At 38.3% G+C, this 20525-nt stretch overlaps 2 protein-coding genes across 3 annotated transcripts in view; one reads left to right on the forward strand and one right to left on the reverse strand.

Moving 5' to 3' along the window:
• Positions 1–11396, reverse strand: part of BDP1 (BDP1 general transcription factor IIIB subunit) — a 90841-nt gene extending 79445 nt beyond the window's left edge. The window contains exons 1-7 of one of the 2 annotated variants that reach the window (XM_073905371.1): positions 10994–11396; positions 9894–9980; positions 7376–7997; positions 4490–4766; positions 2721–2830; positions 1774–1833; positions 158–286 (exon numbers count right to left, since the gene is read on the reverse strand). In XM_073905371.1, the coding sequence (XP_073761472.1) occupies positions 158–286; positions 1774–1833; positions 2721–2830; positions 4490–4766; positions 7376–7587 (788 nt within the window). In that variant the 5' untranslated portion in view covers positions 7588–7997; positions 9894–9980; positions 10994–11396. Of the gene's footprint in view, positions 1–157; positions 287–1773; positions 1834–2720; positions 2831–4489; positions 4767–7375; positions 7998–9893; positions 10055–10993 lie in introns of both variants that reach the window. The other variant, XM_025892865.2, reaches the window with a different exon arrangement.
• A 74-nt stretch (positions 11397–11470) lies between these two features.
• On the forward strand, positions 11471–14948 carry LOC112839781 (small EDRK-rich factor 1). The gene is made up of 3 exons (XM_025892838.2): positions 11471–11639; positions 12397–12505; positions 14691–14948. Exons 1-3 carry the CDS (start codon positions 11633–11635, stop codon positions 14761–14763), a joined length of 189 nt encoding a protein of 62 aa, XP_025748623.1. The 5' UTR covers positions 11471–11632; the 3' UTR covers positions 14764–14948.
• Positions 14949–20525: the final 5577 nt, after the last annotated feature.

Genomic DNA, 20525 nt, shown 5'->3' on the forward strand with positions numbered 1-20525 from the left:
TGAATCTAACTCACTTTTCCATTTACGATACCCATCAGAAAAATATAAATATCAGTGTCTAAGTGACAATGCCTGATGCAGAAACTCTCTCTCTCATTAAACAAAGCACATTTGTTCTCAGGTTTTTGAAAACCACAGTCTTTTTTTTTTAACTTACCTTTCTTCATCCAAAATAATGGAACCATCTTCTGCCACTTTTACTCGAGGAACCAGCAATGGCCCGTCATCTACCTCTTCTTCTAGTTCTTCATTATCTGCCGGATCAGGAGTACTCTTACCTTCTTGCCTACCAAATGTAAAGATAAGTTAATTCATATATCCATGAAAAGAGGTAATTTTCTGAATACTACGAACTTGTGAAGTAAATTACTTCAAATCCTACCTTCTATTTATTTCCAACTTTCCCTATAACCTAATTGAAAATATTACATGTTAAGGACGGGGCTATAAGAATTTCTCTAATTTTATCCGGTAGCACTTAGTAAAAAGCTTTTACTCACTTTTGAATACAGAGGAACAAATTCTCATCTTTTCTGTCTCAACAAAGTATCAGATAAACCAAATAGATAATGGGCAATTAACAAAAAAAAAAAAAAACCTTAGTTATAAAGCATTAGTTTCCAGACCATTTTATTAACTCTTCATAACAATCCTTGGGCATTAGTATTTTCCCTTTTCTCTTAAGATTTTTAAAATTTATTTATTTGAGAGAGAGAGCACGAGAGGAGGGGAGGGAGAGGGAGAAGCAGGCTTCCCGCTGAGCAGGTGGGGCTTGATCCCAGGACCCCGGGATCATGACCTGAGCTGAAGGCAGATGCTTAACCAACTGAGCCACCAGGTGCACCAAGCATTACTATTTTCAAACCAATTTGAGGTTTGCAGTAGATAATCTTTGCTCTAGATTACACAACAGTAAAGGCAGACCAAGAAGCTAAATACAGTTTTCCAGATAATAACTCTAAATCCCATATACCTTCCATTCAACTACATCATCTCCTTAAGGTTTTACAGAAGCAAACATAACCCATAAATCTGTAAAAATACAACCTATTACTAAAGTCTGAGAATTCTGCTTTAAAACAATATAAATTCTAAGCAGAACAGCAATCATAACTTAACAACCTCTGAAGTAACAACCAGAAAATCCCAATGTTTCTGGCAATTTTCCATAATCCCCCCCATCTTGAATTAAAGAACTATAGTAACTTCCCAGGAAGCCTCTTGGAGACATTTCCTACTAGTAAGTGACCATTACTGTGCCGTGTGGAAGGCAAAAAGAAGCTTGTACATCTCTAGTGGCATCAAAACTATAAAAAGAAAAGAAAGGAAAGGAAAAAGAAAAATATATACATGCTTGTTTAGAGAGACACAGAATGGAACTAGAATGATACGTTAAAAAATCGGTAACATTTGTTGCCTCCACAGAAGAACAAGATGACAGAAAAACAGATCTGGAACACTTTTCTCAGTATACTTTTGTTCCATGTGGTTTTTATACCATTGTATTAATTATTCTAAAACAAAACAAAATCCTTTTTAATTCTAAAAGCTTTAACCAAAATCATACCACTGGCCATTTCCATATATAATACATAAACAGCGTGGATCTTTCATTTTGATTTAAATCAGGCATTAACTTTTATTCTTGTTACTCTATTTAAATATTCCTATCACATGTAACTTGACTGTAACAAAAAACATTATTTGATTTCATTTTTTAAAAACTACCCACCAAAGAATTTATTTAAAGAAAACTGTAAGATAAATGCTTACTCTCTTGTCTGGACTGGTGTCAATGATTTTTCAGTTTTCTTTTCTTGCTCCAGTGAAGAACTAACAAATAAATAACATTTGTTTTTAAATATGTAAAAAGATTTAATATTTAATATAAAAAATACTTTTAAGTAATTTGCACATGTCTCTTCTATCCATTAGCAAGAAAGAAATTATTTTAACTTGCTTTTAAAATTATACACCATAACATCATTATTAATGACAGTGTGTGGTCCAAGAGTCAATTTCTCAGTCAAAAATTCTGTCATCAAGCATAAATAGTTTGCTACACCCTAAGTACGGAATGTTTTTACTCTCTAATTCCTTAGTGAAGGGAGACTCTCTCAGTCCTGAGGCCTAAAGCAACCTACACATGGCTTTTCTCTATGTCAAATAACGCAAAACCTAGGTTTTTGGCCCTTCCTTCAAAAGGACAACCTGAAAAAGACTATAATGAAAACATGCCAGTATTATTCCTACATCCACCTGCTAAACCATGAAGAACATAACACTGAAATTTATTATAAACTGTCTGCTTCTCCAGGCTAACTTTGATTAAAGAAGCTTTGTTCTTGGAGGATTTATTAATCAAATGCCACTATATTTAATTAGGAGGTAGGGCATAAAAATTAGACCATTCTTTTAGAATCAGGTTATAGTGTACAAGAAAGAGAATCTGTAATACTGATTAGAGAAAAATTGTTTAGTTGGTTTTACAACAACTTAGTAATATAAGAAACTTACTTTTTAATTTCAGAGGTAAAGGATACCATCCCAAGAAAGCAGTAACCTGAAATACCACTAAATTTTGTTAAAAAATTCTCTCTAAAAGAACATCGTATGTGCTATAAATTTTGTCAACATGCTTTTGGAAAACATTGAACCTCTAAGAATGATACTTAAAGCACTACATACTCAAAGAAAGGAAAAAAGTAAAGTTTACTTACCTCATTGGATTGTTATCTGGCAGGTAATATATGAAATCTCTCATAGTCATTTTTGAACGATCTGGTGGCTTCTGACTTTCATTTATGGCATATTTGTTTTTCCATTGCTTCTAGACACACAAACACAAACAAAAATCCACTTTTATTCTTCAAATACAGAAGAATTTCAAATGTTCTATACACCAAGGTATAGCTCACTGTTGCATTCATTCCAAGTGATTTAATATTATTCCTACCACAATTATTCCTAATTTAAGGAAAATTTTTCTTTTTTTTAATGCTTTTTCTTTTTAAGATTTTTTTTTATTTATTTATTTGAGACAGAAAGAATGAGAGAGAGAGCACATGAGAGGGGGGAGGGTCAGAGGGAGAAGCAGACTCTCCGCCGAGCAGGGAGCCCGAAGCGGGACTCGATCCAGGGACTCCTGGATCATGACCTGAGCCGAAGGCAGCCGCTTAACCAACTGAGCCACCCAGGCGCCCTTAAGGAAAAATTTTCTAAAGTGAATATTAAAAAGTTGTAGCACAACAAGGAACCTTAAAAACTAAAGTGTCTAGGACTGGACAAAAGCTCAATGTATAAATCTTACAAATGTCTTCTAACGACAAGAGTTTACTAAGAATTTATAAACATACAGCTTTTGTTTACCCTGTAGTGAACTAGATTTGTGAATTTTATAAAATTCTTGAAGCAAATGTTTAATTTTTTAATTCCGCAGAATAAATTTACCTAAGCAGATTCAATAAACAGAACATTTTGAAATACTTCAATTTTAGAGGATATAGATTCAAATCCCACTGATGTTTGACACAAAGCAAGTAACCTCCATGAGCCTATTTCTGTGTAAAATAGTGTTATCTACTTCACAAGTGTGATAGAATTAAATAACAAATATAAAGCACGTTAAGTGCCTTCCTCTTAATTAAAAAGGGCATTTTGTAATTAAAAATAAGAGCTGACATGTATTTGCCAGACACTAGTCTAAATGTGTTTTACATGTATAAACTCATCCGATCTTTACAACCGTCCAATGAGATACATACTATCATCAGTCTTATTTTGCAGATGAGGACACAGAAAAATTAATTAAATTGTGCAAGGTCACATAGTAAGGAATTACTCCCAAGATTCAAATCTTAAGTATCTAACTGCGGATTTACATGCTTCACTATTGGTACAGTGCCCTCTTGGAAAAATAATCTTCAAGATTAAAAAGAAGATGGACAAAAAAAAAAAAAAGATGGACTCTACTATACACATACGAGCATATTTTTCCCATTTATAATTTCCATACTGTCAACTTAGAAAATATTATCAATTCATCTTGCTCAAGTATACTTGTCTTAATTCAAATAAATATAACTCATGTCACTTGGACATCATGAAAAATCAGATTGAAGGCTTATTTTATAAATATGCTTTGTATATTTTTCTATATATGTATATGTATAGAATTTCTATTTGTGGCCTTCACCAAAAACAATGAAAGATATAGATGAATATATAAAAATTAACATAGTGGGGGAAAAAGCTTATTAAGTCCATTGGGCTTATTAATCAGTTAACAAAAGGGATATTGACTATTCAATTACAGACCTACCTATACCCCTGAAACAAATAATATGTTAATAATAAAAACAAAAACAAAAAGGATATTGATTATGCTCCATTAAATGCTATAGATATTTTTACTCCAAATGATGCCTTATTAACATAAAAACAGAATTCTAGCAGGGACCAGTCAAAATGTGATTTTTGTCTCCCTTACCTTCTCTTTTCTTAATTCTTCTTTTAACATTTCTCTTAGTTTCTGGGCTTTATATAATCGGTATCTGTCTGAACATGGTTGTTCCTCTTTTGTTGAAACAGGGTTTGGCTGTGGAACTTCTTGATTAACTGTAGATAAGGGATGAGATTCTGAAGGAACATTGACACCAGGCTTAACCAGAGTAGGAGTACTTGATATTCTCTTTCTTCTCTGTGAAACAGTAGAGGAAGATTTACTGGATTCTTCAACATAATTCTCACTGTCAGTCTTTTCATCACTGTTGAAATTTTAAAAAAAGAAAAAAAAAGGGGGCACCATGGATCTTTCATATTCTAGTTTCAAAAAACTAGCCTGGTGAAAATCTAGAACAGTAGAATCTCATTATTAAAAAAAGATCAATAACTTGAAATATACATTAATCATGAGACTGCAATAAAAATTTTATTTAGTAAATGTTTTTAACAGATATATAAATTCTAAAAAAAGGTTGTTTTTTTCCTAAACTTCAAGTCCCTTACAGCAATAGAACATATTATTTCATGCTCATGCTAACTCTTTTAAGGAAAACAAAAGGCCAAGTTAGAAATTAAAGCTTAATTACCCTATTTTGAGCCACTGACAACTGTTTTTCTTTATAATCTATATTGACATCCCCCTGAACTGATCTATATTACTGAAATTTTACTCTATCAACCTGAGATCAGTCAAACCAAACATACAAAACTTTAAACTTCTAAAATATCTCTACTACAGTATTTGAGAATATACATTTAGCTACATTAATCAAACCAAATATTGTCTGAGGCAGAAGTCAATTATCTTTTTTTTTTTAAAGATTTTATTTATTTATTTTACAGGGAGAGACACAGCGAGAGAGGGAACACAAGCAGGGGAGTGGGAGAGGGAGAAGCAGGCTCCCCACTGAGCAGGGAGCCCGACGTGGGGCTCGATCCCAGGACCCTGGGATCATGACCTGAGCCGAAGGCAGACGCCTAACGACTGAGCCACCCAGGCGCCCAGAAGTCATCTATCTTTTGTTGGTAACTAGTTACACAGCTATCAAACTCCTCACTCAACAAAAGTACTCAGTCACTCCAAATTACATATTAGGTATAGCTCAGATTGGATATACATATTTCAGGAATGGCCTGAAAGCAAATTAAGTCAAGAAGACAAAGGGTATAAGAATTAAAAGCAGTCAGGGCACCTGGGTGGCTCAAGTCGGTTAAGCGTCCGCCTTGGCTCAGGTCATGATCCCAGGGTCCTGGGATGGAGTCCTTCATCAGGCTCCATGCTCAGCGGGGAGCCTGCTTCTCCCTCTACTTGCTGCTCCCCCTACTTGTGCACCCTCTCTCTCTCTGACAAATAAAAATTTTTTTTAAAAAGTGGAAAACGCCTAGACCTATAGGATAACCTTTCCAAGAAATCTCCATTTTTTTTGAAGTTTATTATTTTTTAGTAATCTCTGCACTCAGTGTAGGGCCCAAACAACCCCAAGATCAAGACTTGCATGCTCTTCCGACTAAGTCAGCCAGGCACCCAAAGAAATCTCCAATTTAAATTCTTATCTCAGCCTTTATAACATGATACATGCACCATGTGCATTTCACCCAATTATGTTGAAACCATAAGGACAAAACATACGTCCTATGTTTTACAACTACAAAAACCCATAAAAAAGAAAAACGGAAGGTAAAAAAAACAAATATACTCCCTAAATGCCAACTGTAAGAAACCAAATATCCTCAACCTCAAATGTCTCAAGACTACAGAACCTGAGTAATTTATTAAATTATCAAACAGCACGCACTTATATGTAGTTAACAGGATCTGGGCAAACTTTATTAACAGGGACTGATATTTGTATTTCTTTTTTTAGGAGAAATTTTGAAAAAGTATTCATATAAGAAACTTGGAGATTACCAAGCATCACTAAGCTGGCAAAATAACACCCTATACCCAGCACCAGTATAGGCCAACAAAGTTTGGCCGAAAAGAAAGGGATAAAATTTTCACCTTCCTGTCAGAGCATACAGAGAATTTATACCAGCTCATTGTCATTTAATAGGGTCGGGTTTAATTGCTTTCCTCACATTCATATTACAGAAACAGAGGTTATTAGTAGACCAACATGTCTTAACTTTAATTACTTTGTTAATTACTACCATCGCATTTATTTTAAACAAATAACTTTTTGTAAGCAACTATTCTGTCATGTCCTATGCAAGATAGTTTGTCAGTTTTTTCTAAACTCCACAATAACTCTCCAAAGCGTGTAATATTATCTCCATTTTACAGTAAGTAAATTCTGCCTGGCCAAGTCTAATAAATTGCTAAATTAAGAAAAAAATCCTGAATCCAAATGTGGTACTGGCACATGCTCTTCCCTTCAGAAAACAAGGCCACTATAAAGGGGCATGCCATCAAATCAAAGCAAGTAACCACATCTCCTTTCCACTGACTCGAAGCAGCAGAACCAAAATAACATTGGTCTTCTAAGAATAAATGAATGTTTTAAAATTTTTAAAAACTACTTACCCTCGTCAAAGTACTCCGGAAGAATAAAAATTACAGTAATCTAAGCTAATGAACATTACCATGTGTGGATGTTTTTCACTTCAAAACTGTTACATGTGGATTCTTCCCACCACACCTTGAAGACACGGTCCCCACTCCGAGAATCTACAAACCTTAACAAAATCCACATTTGCCACACCTTGTGGACAGAGCGACAAATTGCAGACGAGAGGAGGTTCATAGGGCCTCAACTCTAAGGCTTAATGCAGGCGACGGAGGATTCCTATGGTAAATTCATCTCGTCAGCTTCCAAGTGACAGGCCCAGAGAGGCAGGGCAGATGAAAATGCTCCCCTCTGCATGCACTTACCTGCTCCTGGGAGCCTTTTCTTGGGGCTCGGATCCCCCGCAGTCCACCAAGGGCACATCTGTAGACTCCGCTGGCTTCGGGGAAGAGGCCGCTGCAGGATCCTGGGGCCTCGGAGCCTCTTGTCCACGTTGGGGGTTGGGAGCGGTTGAACCCCTGGCGCCTACACCAGGCCTGACATTCGGCTTCACGCTAAGGCGTGCCCTGCGGAACATGGCGGAGCCAGGGGGCCCGGGGAGGCGGCCCCAGGGCCGCTCTCAGCCCCGAGCCCCGGCCGCTGCCCGGAGAAGGGATTAAGAACTACGCCCTTTCCACACAGCCACGCCAACAGGCCAGCGGACAGCTACCGCAGTTTCTCACCCCCGCCGCCTCCTCCTTCCTCCCGCCGCCGCCTCTTCTTCATGACCCTGCTACACTAAGAGCTAAGTTTCCCCCAGTACCTTGCTTCCCCGCCCTCATAGGGAGGGCGCCGGAACTGAGTACGCCATCAGCCAGCGCCGCGGAAGAACGTAAGACGCACATCTCCCGGAGCCATGGTAACTGTCAAACTATAGAGTTACTTGTGAACCGGAAATTGGGACGCACGGTGAACCGCTCTCCCCTCATTAGGAATCCCTAGGAGTTACTGAAAGGAGGGCAAGGAGGTAGTCAAGTCCTTCAGCCCAAATCTTTAGGAGACTATTAAAATCTTGGGGTACCTAACTGGCTCAATCAGAAAAGCGTGGGACTCTCGATCTTGGGGTCGGGAGTTTGAGCCCCACGTTGCGGGTAGAGATTACTAAAAAAATAATAATAAAAACTTAAAAAAAAAAAAGGTCTTGTATAGTAGTGCCTGTTCACCAGCACACCCCCAGAACTTAGAAATTCTAAATTGAGTAGAACATAAATTACAAATTCAGGTGTGAAGAAACTGGTAAATTATTTCCTAGAATGGGAGCTAGGTTTCTGGAACATGTCGTGGGAGGAAGACCATTCACTGTAAACCTTTGTGCCCTTTTAAATATACCTGTTCAAAAATTATTATAGTTAAAATTATATAGTTACAGTAAATTAGTGTTCTTAATCTGCTTCAGGAGATAGCAATAGAGCAATAAACAAGGTGTTCCGGGTTGGGGAGAAAAAAATACAACAAAAGAACAATTTAAGGATTTATTAAATGCTATGAAACAAATTTAAAGGGTACTATGACAGGGGCACCTGGGTGGCTCAGTTCGTTAAGCATCTGCCTTCCCCGAGGGTCATGATCTCAGGATCCTAGGATCCAGCCCCGCATCCAGCTCCCTGCTCAGCTGGGAGCCTGCTGCTCCCCCTACTTGTGCTGTCTCTCTCTGTCAAATAAATAAATAAAATCTTTAAAAATAAATAAATGGCACTATGACAGAGATTAATGGAAGGCTGGGTTACTTTAGGTAGTAAGTACTTTAGGCTTCTATAAGGTCAGGAAAAATGGCCATAGATGAGGTTGGCCCCACACAGTATGGGCCAGGTTTTGAAACTGCAATATAAATTCCCTGACTCATTGCAACAGAGGGCCCGACTTCCTTCTTAGAAGGACAATATTTTACAAGAACATCCTGCTTGCTACGTTGATAACAAAATGTCAAATGAATTAAATCCTTTATTAATTAATCCTTGCTATGTCATCAAAAAGGAGTAAGAAAGGCAAGTGTTTTTGAGAGTAAGATAACAAGGATAGAAGCACAGAAGAGAGAAGAAATTCCTCTCAGACTGTAAAGAAATTGGAGGTCTGTGGATCCTGTGGGCTCCCTCCAATACCCTGGGGGAGGGACCAGGACATCAGATACACCTAGAGAAGCTCAAGAATTTGACAAAGAAACCCCTACTAAAGATGTCTCAGGAATCTTGGAGCCGCTACCAGGACCACAGAGCTTTGCACAATATATTCTGGTACAATGACACATTGCCTTTCTCCAAATGTTCTGTTCCACCTAAGAATCTAGGACATTCCCACAATTCTGTACATAAGGCAGTCAATAATGACAAAGATTTAATTTCTCACTAGTATAAACATGGGAACAAAGATTTAATTTTGTTATTAAATATAAAGTCAGGCGCACCTGGGTGGCACAGTTGGTTAAGCGTCTGACTCTTGATTTCGGCTCTGGTCATGATCTCCAGGTCCTGAGATTGAGTCCCGGGGCGGGGCTCTGCACTCAGCTTACAGTCTTACTTGTCCCTTTCCCTCTGCTCCTTCCTCCACGAGCTCGCTCTCTACCCACCCCTTCTCTCTTTCAAGTAAATAAATAAATAAAATCTTTAAAAATGAATAAATACAAAGTCCTAAGATATTTGTTACACAACCAAGTTTGTGGAGTAAATTCATAATGGCATCACAGTAATTTCAAAAGTCTTCAGTTTTCTCTGGCAGACACACCCAACATTTCTTGTGTACATCATATGTAATCCTACAACTCACAAAGTATATTTGCAGCCCCAAAGAAAAAGCTCAATTAGACTGTAAATTAAGACCACACACAGAAATAACAATGCTACCACTTACCTTCCAATCCCAAAGTGCTTCTTTCCCTTCTTTATGAGCCAGGCCAGAAAGTCAATCTTTTCCCCCTGCTCGTTACTCCAAAAGTTGCTTAAGTGGAATTAGACATAAGCACTATTGAAGAGAGGTGGGGCTTAAGGAGAGTGACAAGCACACAAGGCTCTCTGAGGTTAAAAGAATGACAATAATAGGTAACTTACTGAGGGCAACCATATACTGGGCACTTAGTACTTCACATACATTAATTCAGTTAATTAAGGAGGTACATTTGCCTTCCCATTTTACTGGTAAGGGAGCTTTACTGCAATGAAGTAACATGCCCAAGTTCACATATCTACTCATTGGTAGAGCTGGGCTTTCAACCAACACATTCCATTTCCAGAATTCTAAGTCTTCACCACTTTCTCCTACCTTCTCTAAAATAGGTGATTCTTAGGAGTTTAACATTATTGAAGCTTGGTCATATATACTGAGAGTGCATTGTAGTATTTTCTATACTTTTGTATATGTTTGACATTTTCCAAAATAAGTCTTCTAGAAACACGGCGATTGGGGGGGGGGGGCACCTGGGTGGCTCAGTGGGTTAAGCAGCAGACTCTTGGTTTGGGCTCAGGTCATGATCTCAAGGTCCTGGGTTGGAGCCCCAGCAACTTGCTTCCCGCTCAGAGGGGAGTCTACTTCTCTCCTTCTCCCTCTCCCTCCTCTTGTGCTCTCTCCCTCTCTCTCTCTTAACTAAATCTTTTTTTAAAATAGGGCAATTTTACGGTGTACAGACTAACTCTACACATTTATCAGTTTGTAATAATTAACGGGATAGATGAAGAATATAAGTATTAACCAATAGGCATCTTCCCACGTCTGTTTCTAGCTATGGCAAACGCACGACGGCTTTTACTCAGGTTCCAAGGTTATCCTGGGCTATTAGGAATGTGTGATAAAACTGCATTCCCTGCCATTCCCTTCACATCACACAACCCAAGCACAGAGCCATTAACCTAAAACTCCTAAAATACTGTCGACCATGACAAAGACACTGGGATCAAACGGGAAATGAAGAGACTTAAGAGTGTCTTAAATTCGATCTCACTTCTACAAGTCCCTACCTGTTAGGTCAGTCGCTCCTGGACTCAGAGTCTCAATCTCCTCTTCGTAAAATGCGAACAACGAAGCCTACGTTACAGGCTTGGTGCAGGAATAACGAAAGAAAATATGTAAAGAGCCAAACTGACTTCTGCAGAGTTAACCCTCAATCTGTTTTGGCCCCTTCCTCCTCTTCCCGCTTCTGCAAGGGATGAATAAACGTTAACGTTCTTTGTTGAAAAATGAGATATAGTAGCATTTATTGTTTTTGTCGTTTCCAAAAAATGGAGGCTGGCCAGGCCCCAGTGTTGGGTATACAGTAGGTAAAATCCACAGACGCGGGACCTGCTTTGTAGACTCGACCGTACTTCTGTGGCCGAATAACCCCAGAGAGCGGATTAATCTTCCCGACCTGCGGGTCCTGGACCCTTGGCGGGGTCCGCCCCGCCTACCTGGCAGCGCACGCGCAGTCGCTCGCCTGGCTCGCGGGCGGCCGCAGTCAGGCCGCGGTGGGCGGGGCCATGAAGGAGGGGAGGTGTTGCCCCGCAGAGGGCCCGCGAGGGCTCAGCCTTTAAGGGCCGCCAGTGGGGACGACCGCTGAGCGTGTTAGGAGGCCGTTGCTTTCCCGAGGGGCTCTCTTCTAGGCTCAGTCCGGTGTCAGCATGGCCCGTGAGTGTGCGGACGGGTGGGAAACGCGGCGGGGAGCGTCCGCTGAGGGAGGCTAGCTCCGAAGCGCCGCTGGACCGGAGGCGGGGGCTGGCTGGTGTATCCCCTTCGGTCCGGCGGCGCGCGGACCCTGTTCTCAGTCCGCAAAGGGAGAGGAAAGGTTAGCTTCGGGTCCGCCTGAGAAATCGGGCTAGTACCTGAAGGTGCGAGTTTACACGGTAAAGAACAGCTCTCCGAAGGTGAGGTGTGTGAGGACGGCAGTCCCGGGAGGCATCCTGTTCTGAAAGGGGTTTCTAGCTGGTACTTAAGGTCCTAAGGCCTGATGAGGACTGGAAGCTCCGACTGAGTCTCCTCCCTAGGTCTTTTGTTTGGCCCTTACAGGTGGTTTCTCGAATAGCCGCATTTGTTCGCCTAACAGTCGAATTGTGATGGACCAACTTAAGGAGCTGTGTTCCCTGTGTATCTATCCTTTCCACTCACGCTTTTCAAAAGCTAGACCTTAATTTGGAATACTGACCCGTATAGACTGAGGAGTGGAATGAATGCCTGGTATTTACAGCCAGTGAACACATTCACTGGTATAATATTCTTAAGTGTTTACTTCCTCCTCGTCAGATACCGCAACAGCAGCGTTCAGCGTAATTACTCTGCTGGGAGTATCTGTTAAAAAGCCAACTTCAGATGCATTTAAATAAGAGCGTTTTTACGGAATTCGTAATTATTTTTGGGATGGGGAAAGAGCATGACTTTGACTTTGTAGGAGGAAATCAGCGAGAACTTGCCCGCCAGAAAAACATGAAGAAATCCCAGGAAATTAGCAAGGGAAAAAGGAAAGAGGATAGCTTGACCACCTCTCAGAGAAGGCAGAGGTAAGTGATACTAATGGAATTTTCAAGTCACTGAAGTTTTTGTTTTGGAGAATGGAGAGAATGTTTTAAATCCTTGGTAGAACTAGGCTTAGACTGCATATAGGAGTAACAGTTGAGCATTTGTTGCATGCATACTAAAACTATATGTAAGGTAGTAATTATCCCAATACCTGAATGAAAAATTTCCAGCTCTCAAGCCATAGTCTTGAAGAGACTCTCAGGCTTCACTCACCACAACCATAAAAATTTCATTTAGCAAAATATTTGAATGCCTTCCACATGGCAGGCACTGTTAGGTACTAGAGATACAGCATTTTCAAGGGAGACATCCTACCCAAACTAGTCAAGATAACAGCTGACTCAATTACAGGGATTAAGGTTCTGAAGGAGACACAAAAAAGTGTATGTAGCTATATTGATTTCTGAAGATCCTTTGTGTTGGAGAAAATGCAGGTGCACAGTCTTGATGTACGATTATGTGAAAAATAATACAGAATTGCTACAGAAATATTTGGAGAGTGCAGCCTAAATTTTTTAAAAAAGCATTCATATTTATAAACAAGCTTAATTTTCTAAAAACAAACTTTGTCTATGTATAATTTGGAGGTCAGGTGGAGAATTGACTACACGTGCTTCAGTGGGGCTTCTCTGTGATCCTCAAGCCTGCACATTAGAACCACCTGGGAAACCCTAAAGGCTACTCAAGCCTGTACCTTAAATCCAGTCTTGATTTAATTGGTCTGGGGCTGGGCATAACCAGTGCTCTAGGTAAATTTTACTGTGCCCAAGTTAAACCTGCCTTTAGAAAAGGTCCCCAGGTGATTTCAATGTGCAACTAGAGTTAATCGTTTGGGGGACACCTGGCTAGCTCAACAGTGAAGAATGTGACTCTTGAGTCATGACTTCAAGCCCCACATTGGGTTAATTATCACTTCATGCTTTCTGTGATTTTAAAGTGATAAGGTTTTCCCTAAACTTCTGTTTACCCACATTGGAATAAAAGTGAACATGGTACAAATCAGTGACCCTGAAATTTTTAGTGGGGAACCCTAGTCTAGCTTGGCTCAGTAATAGTCCCTGTTAAATGAACATCCACTTGTTAGAAAGCTCTGTACTGGGTACTCTATACATATTATCTCTTCATTACCCTGAAAAGTGGTATTAGCCTCAATGTATAGAATAGGAAATGGGGGCTCTGAACTTGAGTATCCATGATACTTCATTTCTTGTAGCTGTCTTGTTTTTCCTTCATCCTCATTCCTCATCTTTGCTATTGGCTTTACAGAAATGTCTACTGTCATGGACAGAGCTACTTAACCTGAATTAAAATCTCACAGTAAATCTTTGTGATAACAGGAAAGAGCCTGAACTTTGAAATTGGACAAACTTGGGTTTTATGTGATTTAAGGCAAATTATTTAGCTCTAAACTTTTAATTTTTTTTTAATTTGAATCATGGGGATGATAACAGTTGCTATGGGACTTAATCCAGGGTCAGCAAATTGGCCCATAGTAGGTATTGATTACAAAGCCATTTAATGGATTTTTTTTTTTTTTTTGAATAAGGATTTCCTGGACCATCTAGCCCAGGTAGTCTGGTTGTAGTTGAATTAATATGATATATGGAGGTTCAGCTAAAGACACAAAGGGTTAAGGAAATGCCTGAATATCCTGCTGTTTTTTAGTGTAATCCATTTTTAATCACTAGCTATTGCGCTTTCAGGCTTGTAAGAAACTTCATTGCTTCATAACATCTATGTCCTAATGCTAGGTACCATTTTGGATATCTAGAAGACTTCTTAAATGCTTCTTTCAGAGAAAAATAGAATATATTAACTTTGTTGACAACCAAGAGTAATTGCCATTATTTCTGTATATAGCTGCCTAATGTCAGATAGATATATTCATAGCTATTCCACAAAACAACCCTAGTAACTACTTTCCTGATTTCGAAAGGTCATTATTTGCCCAAGATAATAACAATACAGATGGTTTTCAAAATAAGATGTGACTTCAAAGCCCTTCCATGCTTTGTTTTCCCATTCTGTTGCCATGAAAACAGAAAGATGTGAATCTTTCTATCTTTTAGATTGTTTTCTAATATGCTTAATGGGTTATGTATACAAAACAAGAAAACATAAAATCAGTTTTTCTGTAACAACTCACAGCCTTTTCCCCCATTATAGGGACTCTGAGATAATGCAACAAAAGCAGAAGGCAGCTAATGAGAAGAAGTCTATGCAGACGAGAGAAAAATGATGACTATTTGGAAAAACCTGGGTGTTATTGCCAACTAGGTGTATCATAAGCTCTAAGGTCAAAATTTTGTGGAGCAAACAGTCATATGTTATATCCTTATAAAACTATTTTAAACTTTACCTTTCAGCCTGACTTAGTGTAATGTTTCAGAACCATTCTTCAAAGAATAAAACACTAACCATTCATGTGATATATTGGTGAACGTTATTTTTTTTTTTTATCAGCGGTGAGCATTTTTATAATTTGCTAGAGAGGTAACATGATATAATAGAATCTCCTATAAATCTAGAATTTTGTCATAAACTTTGTTAAAGTAGATCTTATTTAAAGTCAACTTGATTGTATAATAGAATTTATGATATATTTATCTAATGTTGCTTTGTAATTAACTGGTTTGGTTGAAGAATTTACAAGAGATAGTACAGACCCACCTGAAATAGCAACTAAATGAATACAAACTAAATGAAGAGTAACTTACTGAGAAAATTCTTGGAGTTTTGCTTACAGCTTTAAAATTTTTTGGAGTAAGTGCCTTTCTTTTAATAGACTATATTCTTTAGAACAGATTTAGGTTCACAATAAAATTGATTGCTCATGTATCCCCTGCTTCTGTTTATACATAGCCTCCATTATAAATATGCCCTACCAGAGTGGTAAGTCTGTTGTAACTGTTGAACGTATATTAACACATCATGATCACCCAAAGTACACAGTTTACTAGTACAAAGTACAAAAGATTCACTCTTGTTGTAAGAGTATCATTTTTTAAGCTATTCTGAGACTGAAAAACTTGTGACTTAATAGTGATAAATATGGAAATACATTAACCTAGAGAAGGGTTTAAGACTACACTGTTCTGTTTTTTTTTTTTATTTTTAAGATTTTATTTATTTATTTGAGAGAGAAAGAGAGAGCACGAGAGGGAAGAGGGTCAGAAGGAGAAGCAGACTCCCCGCTGAGCAGGGAGCCCGATGTGGGACTCCATCCCGGGACTCCAGGATCATGACCTGAGCCGAAGGCAGTCGCTTAACCAACTGAGCCGCCCAGGCGCCCAAGACTACACTGTTCTGAAGCAAATAGGCATGATGACTGCAGAGTCTACCACTGTTGACAGATCTTGGCCTCCTATTTTAACAAAGGTTCTGGTAATCTTGACATAGGTCACTTAGCAATGGTACCACCTATTAATGGGGTGGAATCCTAAGTGTCTAATACTGAAAGAGGCAAATGGGAAGTTTTTATCTTCACATTACTATAGCTTTTAGTTAAAGTAAAACTTTGTTCTATTTTTGGGGTTAACTTAAGTCTTCAAACTTTATATGATGGTAGTTATAAGGGCAAAAGGATTGCAACAGCTTAAGTTACTTTCTAATAAAAGGGGTGATGAAGTCTGATTGTACTGCAAAGATTCTTTATGGGTCTGATTTCGGTAATCCTATCTCCAGAATTTCTACACGGTGATAAGTCATGAGTACAAAGAACTTGTTATGCTTTCAGCTGTATACTTTGGGTTTGTTGTTTTGTTTTGTTTTGTAACAAATAATTTCCATGTTTAAAATGCCCTATGTAGTGGAATAACTTTAACTTTTTAAAAGTTAATCCTTATAAATCTGGGGAAAACTGCAGTTTCCAAAAGAACATGGATATTAGGATAAGGAAGATCTCTATGTTGTAATTAATCATTAAGACGTAAATCCAAAACTGCATCTTAAAAAAAAAAATGGCACTTGAATGAATTCATTGTTAAGATAAAGGGTTTAGTTTTTAACTAAAACATGACTACGCATTTCCTCAAGGCAGACAAAAAAGTTATCTGAGAGGAAGAACATTAACTGTAATTGCTGTAATATATTGACACTTTAGTTTCTTTTCTTGTATATTTAAGCAAGGTAACTAAAATAGCTAAACTTCTAAACATCGTAACTGGTCAAGATATTTCTGTTAATATCTCAATCACAAGGTATTAAGGGAAAAATACAAGTGAATAATTGCATCCAGTCAGTAAAGTTAATTTATGCACTAACTTTAGATCATTCTTTTGGTATGTTGCTAAAGCAAGATAAACTTACTTAAATGAAGTAGTGCCAACTTTAAAATGTAATTTAGAAAATACTGAACTCCATAGAACACCCTCGTAGGCATTAAAATTGCTACCTTGCTTTATCCTTAACACGGTAGTGGATCGTCATTAGCAATCTTCATGAGTCCTGCTGAGATATATGAGGGAGCAACTGCTACTGCCCAAGGTGAGAACAGTGAGGGCAGATTCATCAGTTACTTGATTCCTTTTGAGTACCTTTTCTATTGCATGTGTAAGAAATTGTTACCCACTCAACACACTATAGCTCGTTTTTTAAAAAAAAAAATAGGACTCACAGGAAATACTGATTACTGACATCATTTTTCTAACTTTTTAAGAATATATTTTGCTCTTTTTCTGCATGTTTTTATAGATGGGATGAAGTTACTTGAGAAGAGTGAGAATATGTATTTTCAAGTTGTGCCTTGTAAAGGGTTTTTCTCTTCAAGGCAGGGGTCATGCTAACCCTGCCTTGAGTCTAAAAGCTGTTTGAAAACTACTGAACTTCAAAAAGCCTATCCCCTCACAGTGTATATGTCTATCAAATTGTATACCTTAAATATAAACAATTTTATTAGTAAATCATACCTCATTGAAGCAGTGGGAGGGAAAATACTCCTAAAGTGAAAACCTAATATAAAATTACTTTGGCAGTCAGAATTTGAGATTTGTACATTTTATCATCTGTGTCAGCAGTGACTTAAACTAAGGGAGTGTGTGAACTTCTTTAGGTAAGTTCCTAACTGCCTTTGGTAATGAAGACAGTAAAAATTGAATTGAAAAACTGAATTAACTTTATGAAATTGTCAACCATAGTTTTCCATTAGAACAAAACAGAGTAAGAAAATTTATTAAGCTGCCTCCTGCAACTTAATCTTCTAAAGTACTTGCTATTTAGTAATTCCATATTGGAATATATTCTTTCCAGATGGCCAAGTCATGAAAATATCAATGGGGAAAGAGGAATAACTCTTAAGTTGCTGAAATGCACTTTCCCATAAATTGCACCAAGATTTTAAACTTCATGTAGACTTTTCCTTATGACTTTGCTTCTTAAAAACCTTTCACATACTACTAAATCCACTAATACACATGAGAAGTTTACAAGTAGCCTATTAGATGATTTGTCCAGGAAAATTGAGATTTTAAATTTTGATTTTGATTATAACAGAACTTTTTTTAAATTTTTTATTGTTATGTTAATCACCATAAGAACTTTTTTTTTTTTTTAAAGATTTTTGTCACAGAGAGCACAAGCAGGGGGAGCGGCAGGGGAAGCAACAGGCAGAGGAGAAGCAGGCTCCCCGCCCAGCAGGGAGCCCGATGCGGGGTTCAATCCCAGGACCCTGAGATCATGACCTGAGCTGAAGGCAGACGCTTAGCTGACTGAGCCACCCAGGCGTCCCTACAACATAACTTTTATAGAAATATTTTTCATGCCACATACTGTTCATGCTACTCTATCAATTGGACGTGACTTTGCTTAGTGGTGTATCCATACAGGAACATTTCCTGGAGTATTACTGAATGGAGCTTTTTTTACACAAATTTTCAGTTTATAAGAAGTTGCCCACCAACCTGGCTGTAATCAAGACAAAAATCCTATTGAATACTTTCCTTTTATAAACATATATTGCATAACAAAGCCTTTTGTGAAGGCTTTGGATTTTGGGGGGAGAGAGGAGTTATTGGTCAAAGCCTCATTTGGCCTTGTACACAAGATGACAGTTCAGATGGCTTATGAATAGACATTTAATATAGAGATGTATTTTAATGTATGCTTGAAAAAATAGAAGCACATCAAACCTGTGATTTGATGGTATATTGAAATTTCTAGTTGCAAACCAAATGATTAATTATAAATAAACACAACAGCTCTTTGAGTGGATGAGAGACTCCAGAATCCAAGGAAAAGTTGAAGACTCAAGGCTTTGGAAAGGTCAAGAGTTGGACAGCCCCAGGCACTATGAAAATTTTTTATTCCACAATGCTGCTGGCAGGGTGAAGTTTTGACAACTATTTTCAGTCTTTATGTCATTCAGAGTTCCTCCAAGTGAACTTGTTGGGTTACGTGCCTACCCTTCAGCAAGGGGAGGGCAGGCACCTAAGATGATATAACCAAGAGTGTATCCCATGAGGAATAGGTGGTCCTCCTAATAAATCTGGGGTCCTGTTGTCAGAAAGAAGGGGGGAATGGATGCTGAGCAGACTCTTATTGCAAGGCTAAGATTAAATTTTAAAAATGAAGATACACGATATGCACATCATGAAGGTGGTAAGGAAATGTCTGAAGTGTGGAATGAAGCTCATGCCATTCTTACATCTACCAGCTTTCAAACCTCCAAAATTCAGTGCCTGCTTATTATAAAAAAAAAATTGGGAAAATGCAACAAAAGGGCCGAACTTTAGCCATAAATTAGTTACTCAGAAAACTAAACAATACCCTTACTATATAATCTAGTCATTGTGCTCCTGGGTGTTTATTGCAGTGAAATGATAGGAGTATACACCTTAAGTATACATTTTTACTAACTTGTACTAGACTCTACCCAAATCAAGATCCATAGACATCCTAGCACCCTAGCAGGCTCCCTTGTGACTATCATTGTAGATTAGTTTTGCATGCTTTTGAATTTCACATAAGTGAAATCATCCAGTATGCACTTGGGTCAGTCTGTCTTCATTTGGTCAACATGACTTGTGTGAGAATGCTTTGTCTTTTGTCAGTAGCTCTTTTTCATTGCTGTGTAGTAGTCAGTTATAAAAATATACCATGATTTAGTTATCCACTCTACTTTTCTTTTTAAAGATTTTTTTATTTACTTGAGAGAGAAAATGAGAGACAGCATGAGAGGAAGGAGGGTGAGAAGGAGAAGCAGACTCTCTGCCGAGCAGGGAGCCCGATGTGGGACTCGATCCTGGGACTCCAGGATCATGACCTGAGCCGAAGGCACTCGCTTAACCAACTGAGCCACCCAGGCGCCCCTATCCACTCTACTTTTAATGACGTTTGGATTGCTCTTAGTTTGGAGCTTTTTAAAAATAATTCTGCCATAAATATTTTATATATATCTTTTAGGGGTCATAAATATGTATTTCTATTTAATATATACTTAGTGGGTCATAGAGTATATAAAATTGTTGTCTAGTTTTCCTTAATGTTCATTTAAGCACTTATATAACTAAGGGTTGTGGGGAATTTCCTTGGGTTGCTGTAACAAATTACCACAAACTTGGTGCCTTACAAGAACAGAAATTTATTCTGTCACAGTGCTATATGCCACAAGTCTAAAAGCAAGTTGTCAGGAGGACCACATGCCCTCTGAAGATTCTAGATGATAATCTTTGCTTGCCTCTTCCAGTGGCTTCAGACATTACTTTGCTTGTGGCCCCATACCTCCTGTCTTTGTCTTCATGTAGTGTTCTTTTCTCAGGCTTCTTCCTGGTTTTTGTTGTTTTTAAGTAGGCTCCACGCCCAATATGGGGCTTGAACTCATGACCCTGATGTTGAGAGTCACATGCTCTACTGACTGAGGCAGCCAGGCGCCCCTTCTTCTTGTTTCTTAAAAGGATGTTTGTCATTGGGTTTAGGGCCCACTCTAATCTAGGATGATCTCCTCTTAAGATCCTTTTTTTTTTTTTAATGATTTTATTTATTCATGAGCGACAGAGGTGGGGGGGG

Source organism: Callorhinus ursinus, unplaced genomic scaffold (assembly GCF_003265705.2).
Source record: "Callorhinus ursinus isolate GAN/ISIS: 27379988/994484 unplaced genomic scaffold, GSC_fseal_2.0 scaffold23, whole genome shotgun sequence".
Lineage (NCBI taxonomy): Eukaryota > Metazoa > Chordata > Mammalia > Carnivora > Otariidae > Callorhinus > Callorhinus ursinus.

Coding starts and splice junctions, on each gene's coding strand:
- LOC112839781 (XM_025892838.2), top strand. Junction 12,506..14,690: donor ACCTCTCAGAGAAGGCAGAG/GTAAGTGATACT, acceptor CCCCCATTATAG/GGACTCTGAGATAATGCAAC.